Genomic DNA, 6,061 nt, shown 5'->3' with positions numbered 1-6,061 from the left:
GATTTGGGGGGAAAGGTTGGAATTTTGGGGGGGAAAGGGGAGAAAGTGGTGAATTCTTGCCGCGGGGGCTGCTGGGAGTTGTAGTCCAGGCCCTGGTGTGGCCGTAGCCCCTCTTTGGACTACATCTCCCAGCAGCCCTCGCGACGCATCACGTGGTGCTGGCAGACCAATAAGAGCGCGCGAATGGCGGAAGTGGGGACCCCCCCTCACGGCGCCCACGGCGGTGGTAACGGGGCTGCAGGTACCGGGGCGGGGGAGAGACCTCCTTGGGGCCGGGGGGAGACATCCCCGGGCTGGGGGTCAGGGGACGCGGGGCAGAGCAAGGACGGGCACGGGCTTCCTGGGGGTCACGGGGAGCCCTCCCACTCCCCCCCAGTGTCACACTGGGATAGGGAGCTGTGTGAGGGGTGAATGGGCTGAGGGGCTGAAGTCACTGTTCTGGTCCTCAGAACTGGCCAAACTGGTGCAAAACCCAACATGGGGGGGCAAGAGGGAATCGCCCCATTCCTGCTCCCATTCCTGCCCTGTTCCTGCCCCATTCCTTGCCCTCATTCCTGCCCCATTTCTGCCCATGATTCATGTTTTCTGGGGTGACATGGGGACTGTCAGGGTGGCTCAAGGACTGTCAGGATGGCACAGGGATCGGACAGGGTGTCCCAGTGACTGTTGGGACACCACTGGCACCACCAGTGACCAGCCAACTAATCTGTTCCCCCCCCATTTCCCCCCTCTGTGCCCTCCCAGCTCCCTGAGCATGGACCCCCCGCCATCGAGGCCCAAAGCCCCCTCTTTCCTGTCGGACCTGGGCAAGGCCACCCTGCGGGGCATCCGCAAGTGCCCCCGCTGTGGCACCTACAACGGCACGCGGGGGCTGAGCTGCAAGAACCAGCGCTGTGGGACGGTGTTCCGGCCCGGCGCCCGCCGCCCACCCGGCCCCGGCACTGGCACCGACCCCGGCGCCGTGCGCGTCCTCACCGGCTCCCCCGCACAGCTCTACTCCGTGAGGCACCGCGGGCACCACGCCCGCTGCTTCGTGGAGCTGGGGGTCTCCGAGACCGCCATCCAGACTCCCGAAGGCACTCTCATCACCCAGCTGAGCTCGGGGCGCTGCCACGCACCCGCCTGTGGCACGGCGGTGGCGGAGGACAAGCAGTGCCAGCACCTGAAGCTGGCACTGGGCTGCCAGGCCGAGGCCACGCCGCTGCCCCTCAAGAGCTCTGTGCTGGGCTCCCTGCAGGCGCCCCCCGAGGCCAAGCAGAGCCTGTGGGAGCTGGCGACGGAGCCCACGGGGCCGCTGGTGCAGAGGGTCACCAGGAGCGTGCTGGTGGTCAAGTGCCAGGCCAGCCAGAGGCACGGTCTGGGCTACCTGCACGCCTGCTTCGCTCAGCACCGCTTCTCCTGCGCCTGCCGGAGCCCCCGCGCTGGGCACGGCAAGGGTGAGGAGGAGGAGGAGGAGGAGGAAGAGGTCCCACCAACACGCTGCATCCACTTCCTCGCCTGCATCTGCGCCTTCGCCAGCGACGAGAGCCTGGCCCAGGAGTTCGCTGAATTCCTCGCTTCCGACGCCGGGGGTGGGAAAGGGGGGGCACACGGGGGCTTTGGGGGGTGTTGAGGGTTTGGTGACACCCCAGCCCGGGCCCTGGCACCTCCCAGCAGCCTTTACACCTGCTCCCGGTCAGCAGCTACCCTGGGGGTTGGGTTTGTGTCCTGCCCAGTCCCTCTGCATGGGGAGTGATCCCTACCATGATGCAGCCAGCTCTTGGTTCCCAGAGTGTGGGAGCAGAATGAGGAGCTCCCTGTGCTCCCATGAGAGCTAGGTGGGGGCAGATCCCTCTGGGATTCACTGCCTTGGGTGCTCAGGGCATGCTGAGGGTTGTTTTCCAGGGCTGGAACCTGTGAACCCCCTCCCACAGCAGCCTCTGGGGTTAATTCCCCGTGAACCCCTCCCACAGCAGCAATATCTGGGGTTCACTGCCCCAAGGGGATTCTGCATCCCCAAAGCTTCACCCATACATCCCCATCCCACCCTGTCCTTGGGCATCCAAAGGTTGGAACCCCCCCCTGAGGGCACAATGGGAGCAGGATAAAATCCCCCCTCCCCTTAATGTCTCCCCAAAGGAGCATGTCCGGAGCATGTCCTAAATGTTTACATCCCCTGCAAACATTTAGGATGTGCTGGGAGGTCCTGTGGGGGCACATGAGCCCCCTGTTCCCTGGCTGAGATGTTTTTAGGGACAGGATTTGTGTCCCCAGGTCTGAAGGGTGCGGTGGTCCCGCAGCTGGTTTGTGGCCCTGGATCCACAGCACGGCCTCGGGGGGCGGCTGCTGCCAAGGCCAGGAAGAGGAAAAAGGATGTGGGGCCGGGTGAGTGTCCCTGGGAAGGTCTGTGGGATGGGTGGGAGCTGAAAATCCCCTTGGGAGCACCTCCAAGGGACTGGGATCCAGCCGAGGATTGGGTGGGATTTGAAATCCCCCAGCAGTGCAGTTCCAAGGGACTAGGATCCGGCTGTGTCGGTGCCAGTGGAGCCTTGGGAACAACCCCAACCTGGCCCAAAGGGGTCTTTTCCCATGCTCATGGTGGTGTTATGGAGGAGAAGGGCCCCAAGGAAGGAGGTGACAGGCAGGGATCCCATGGGGTGACTCCTGCAGTGACAACCCCTCCCTCAGGGACACAGGTGACCAGCCCGCTCCTGGCTCCGGACCTGGCTCATCCCGGCCCCAGAAGGAGCAGCCTCAGGAAGCCACCAGTCGCCTCGTCCTCCCTGAAGAGACACAGTGAGTCTGGGGGCACCCAGGGCCCCCTTGGCAGTGCCCACTCTGGGTTTATGTAGATTTATATGGGTATTGGGAAGGGATTCTTCCCTGAGACGGTGGTGAGGGGCTGGGATGGAATTCCCAGAGAAGCTGTGGCTGCCCCTGTATCCCTGCCAGTGTCCAAGGCCGGGTTGGACAGAGCTTGGAGCAACCTGGGATAGTGGAAGGTGTCCCTGCCCGTGGGATCAGCAGGGAGGGCTTTAAGATCCCTTCCAACCCAAACCATTCCATGATTCTATGATTTATTTGAGTTTTCATGGGATGTTTTGAGAAGAGTCTGTCCTTTTGAGTTTCTTCAGAACCCTGTGGAGAAACCCTCTCTCCATGCTGGCAATGCCCTGTGCCAGGGCAGGAGCCTCTGCTTGGTGCTTTTCTCTCTCTCAGCTTTAGTTTTGGCCTGGAAAGTGGAACAAATCCCTCATTTTCCCCTTTTTCCCTGAGACAAAGCACAGACCACCCCACAGCCAGGAAGGGCTGGTTTGGCTCCCACAGACGCCCCTGGGGAGTGTGTGGGTGCTCTGGGGGGGTGACATTCCAACATCCCTTCCCTCCCTCCCTCCTGCAGGCTGTACCCAGGTGCTGGATGAGTCCCAGGTGTCCCTGTCCTTCCAGGACTGGCTGGCCAGTGTCACGGAGCGCATCCACCAAACCATGCACTACCAGTTTGAGGGTGAGTCTGGGGGGCACCCAGGGGGGCTTTGGGGCTCCAGCCCACCCAGGGACTGCCCCCAGGGCTTTGTCTGGTTTGCAGGGAATTTATTGTGCCCTGGGAAGTTTTACTGCCTTTGATTCAGGTCAGATCAAGGTGAGGGGGGGATTCTGCCCCTCTGCCCTGCTCAGGTGAGACCCCACCTGCCTCCAGCTCTGAGACCCCAACATGGGGGTGTGGAGCTGCTGGAGCAAATCCAGAGGAGGTCACGGAAATGCTCCAAGGGCATCTCCAGGTGGCATCTGGAGCATGGACAGCACAGGGAAGGGACATCAGGGGATTTCAGGGTGGGAGGGAGGAACAGGATCAGAGTCCAGCTCCTCATGGAGGAGGGTGCTGGGTTCCTCTCCCAGGAAGGGGACAAGGGGCACAGGGCACCCAATGAAACACCAGCCTCCAAATCCAAGATACTTCCCTAGAAACATGGTCAGACCCCAGCACTGCTGATCCAGTCAGCCCCAGGCACACTCGGGGCCCGAGCAGGATGAGGATCCTGGATCCCCCAGCCCCTGATCCCTGTGCTCCCCCTGTTCCCCCTGCAGGGCGTCCTGAGCCCCTGGTGTTCCACATCCCCCAGGCCTTCTTTGATGCCCTCCAGCAGCGCATCTCCAGTGGGAGCAGCAAGAAGAGGCTCCCCAACTCCACCACGGGTGAGGGATCCCAGGGGAGAAAAAGGAGAAAAAAGAGGTGGGGGGAAAACAGGGGGGGAAAAAGAGGGTTAAAAAAAAAAAAGAGTGAGAAGGGAGAAAAGAGGGACAAAAAAAGGGGGGAAAGTGGGGGGGAAAAAGGTGTACGGGGGAGGCAAAAGGTGAAGGGAAGAAAGAGAAAAAAGGGGGGGAAGCCCCGCAAGTGCCCCCCCAGCCCTGACACCCCACCCTCCCCAGCCTTCGTGCGCAGGGACGCGCTGCCCCTGGGCACCTTCTCCAAGTACACCTGGCACATCACCAACGTCCTGCAGGTGAAGCAGATCTTCGACACGCCTGAGGTAAGGGGGGAGCAGCCCCTCCGGCCCCCCAGAGCCCCCCACAACCCCTCCTGACCCCCCCCTCGCCGCAGCTGCCGCTGGAGATCACAAGGAGCTTCGTGCAGAACCGGGATGGCTCCTACGAGCCCTTCCGGACCCCCCGCGTGGAGGTGGAGCCCGTGGGAGACGGGTTTGGGACACCCGAGAAACAGCCCCCCCTGCGGCCCCTGGAGCTCCAGACCTTCCTCAAAGTTGGTGAGTGAGGGGGGGGAGCAGAGTGGGACCCCAGAATCCACAGGGAGGGGCAGGATGGGACCCCAAAATCCACAGGATGGGACCCTGAAATCCACGGGGAGGGGGGGCAGAATCCTGGGAACCCTGGGGACTGTAAAGAGAGGGAGAAAAGGGGGAGCCCAGGGGAGGGGGGGCTCAGTGGAGGGGGAGAGGAGCGCCAAAGGAGGGGGCAGGCCCAGAGGGTGAGGGGGCTTCAAGGGAGGGGGGAAAGGGGGACCCAGAGGGTGAGAGACAAAGACACAGACACCCCTGGAGGCTCTGAAGAGAGGGGGAACAGGGGGTCCAGAGAGTAGGGGGTACAAAAACACCCCTGGGGGCTTCAAGAGAGGTTAAAGGAAAATCTGGAGGGTGGGGGGCTTCAGTGGAGGGGCAGGGGGGGCCTGCACCCACCCCGCCGTGCCCCCCCAGGACACACATCCCCCACGCAGAAGGAGCCCACCCCGTTCACCATCGAGTGGATCCCCAACATCCTGCCCCGCTCCCGCCTGGGGGAGCTGCGCCTCAAGTTCCAGTACGGCCACCACGGGGGGCCCCGGCCCACGGGACCCCCCCGGGACCCCCCTCCGACCGACCCCCCGCTGGAGCTGCCCCCCCTCAGCGCCATCGCCTTCCCCTGAGCCCCCCAAACCGCCCCCCGGCACTGGCACCTGCACAGACACGATGGAGCCCCCCCAAAATAAACCCCCTTCAGCACGTGCTCTGAGTCTCCTCTGCAGGGGGGGAAGGAGGGACATCTGGGGAGACCCCCAGGGTGGAGGGGGGAAGAGGGGGAGACCCCCAGGAGGGGAGTGGAAAGAGGGGGGAAATGCAGAGAGCCCCTCAGGATGCGTGGGGGGTCACCCAGAAGGTGGGAAGGGGGGCTGTGACTGACAGCCGGGGGGGGCCAGGGTATGGGGGACAGACCCTCCCATCATGGGGAGGGTCTTACCTGGGTGATCCCAGTGGCTGCTGCAGGGTTTTGGGGGGCACAGAGAGAGCCCCTGGCACCCCAGAGAAGAGGGGCAGTGCCCCAACACCCCATGGTGGGGGCAGCCCCCCATTCAGCAAGGGCAGGGACCCCAAAATCGAGTTTGAAAGAGAGACAGGGGGCTGGGGGGGGGGAACCAGGACACCCCAGAGCCCCCCGGCAGTACTGGGAGGGCAGCCAGGGCACCCCAGGACCCCCCGGCAGTACTGGAGGGAACCAGGACACCCCAGAGCCCCCCGGCAGTACTGGAGGGAACCAGGACACCCCAGAGCCCCCCGGCAGTACTGGAGGGAACCAGGACACCCCAGGACCC

At 63.6% G+C, this 6,061-nt stretch overlaps 1 protein-coding gene across 1 annotated transcript; it reads left to right on the top strand.

Moving 5' to 3' along the window:
• Window positions 1-159: 159 nt before the first annotated feature.
• Window positions 160-5,433, top strand: CUNH2orf42 (chromosome unknown C2orf42 homolog). The gene is made up of 9 exons (XM_017831813.1): window positions 160-241; window positions 745-1,571; window positions 2,254-2,364; window positions 2,668-2,775; window positions 3,380-3,484; window positions 4,066-4,173; window positions 4,408-4,508; window positions 4,580-4,742; window positions 5,190-5,433. Exons 2-9 carry the CDS (start codon window positions 755-757, stop codon window positions 5,396-5,398), a joined length of 1,722 nt encoding a protein of 573 aa, XP_017687302.1. The 5' UTR covers window positions 160-241; window positions 745-754; the 3' UTR covers window positions 5,399-5,433.
• The last annotated feature ends 628 nt before the right edge of the window (window positions 5,434-6,061 follow it).

This window comes from Lepidothrix coronata, unplaced genomic scaffold (assembly GCF_001604755.1).
Source record: "Lepidothrix coronata isolate B3197 unplaced genomic scaffold, Lepidothrix_coronata-1.0 Scaffold197, whole genome shotgun sequence".
In the NCBI taxonomy this organism is placed as follows: domain Eukaryota; kingdom Metazoa; phylum Chordata; class Aves; order Passeriformes; family Pipridae; genus Lepidothrix; species Lepidothrix coronata.
This window is presented reverse-complemented; position numbering and strand designations above follow the sequence as displayed.

What these genes read in the sequence shown, in the direction of transcription:
- CUNH2orf42 (XM_017831813.1), top strand. Translation starts at nt 755, where the DNA reads ATGGACCCCCCGCCATCGAGGCCCAAAGCCCCCTCTTTCCTGTCGGAC. An exon ending in GAAAAAGGATGTGGGGCCGG is followed by an intron (nt 2,365 to 2,667) that starts GTGAGTGTCCCT and finishes CCCCTCCCTCAG; the next exon opens with GGACACAGGTGACCAGCCCG. An exon ending in CCAGACCTTCCTCAAAGTTG is followed by an intron (nt 4,743 to 5,189) that starts GTGAGTGAGGGG and finishes GTGCCCCCCCAG; the next exon opens with GACACACATCCCCCACGCAG.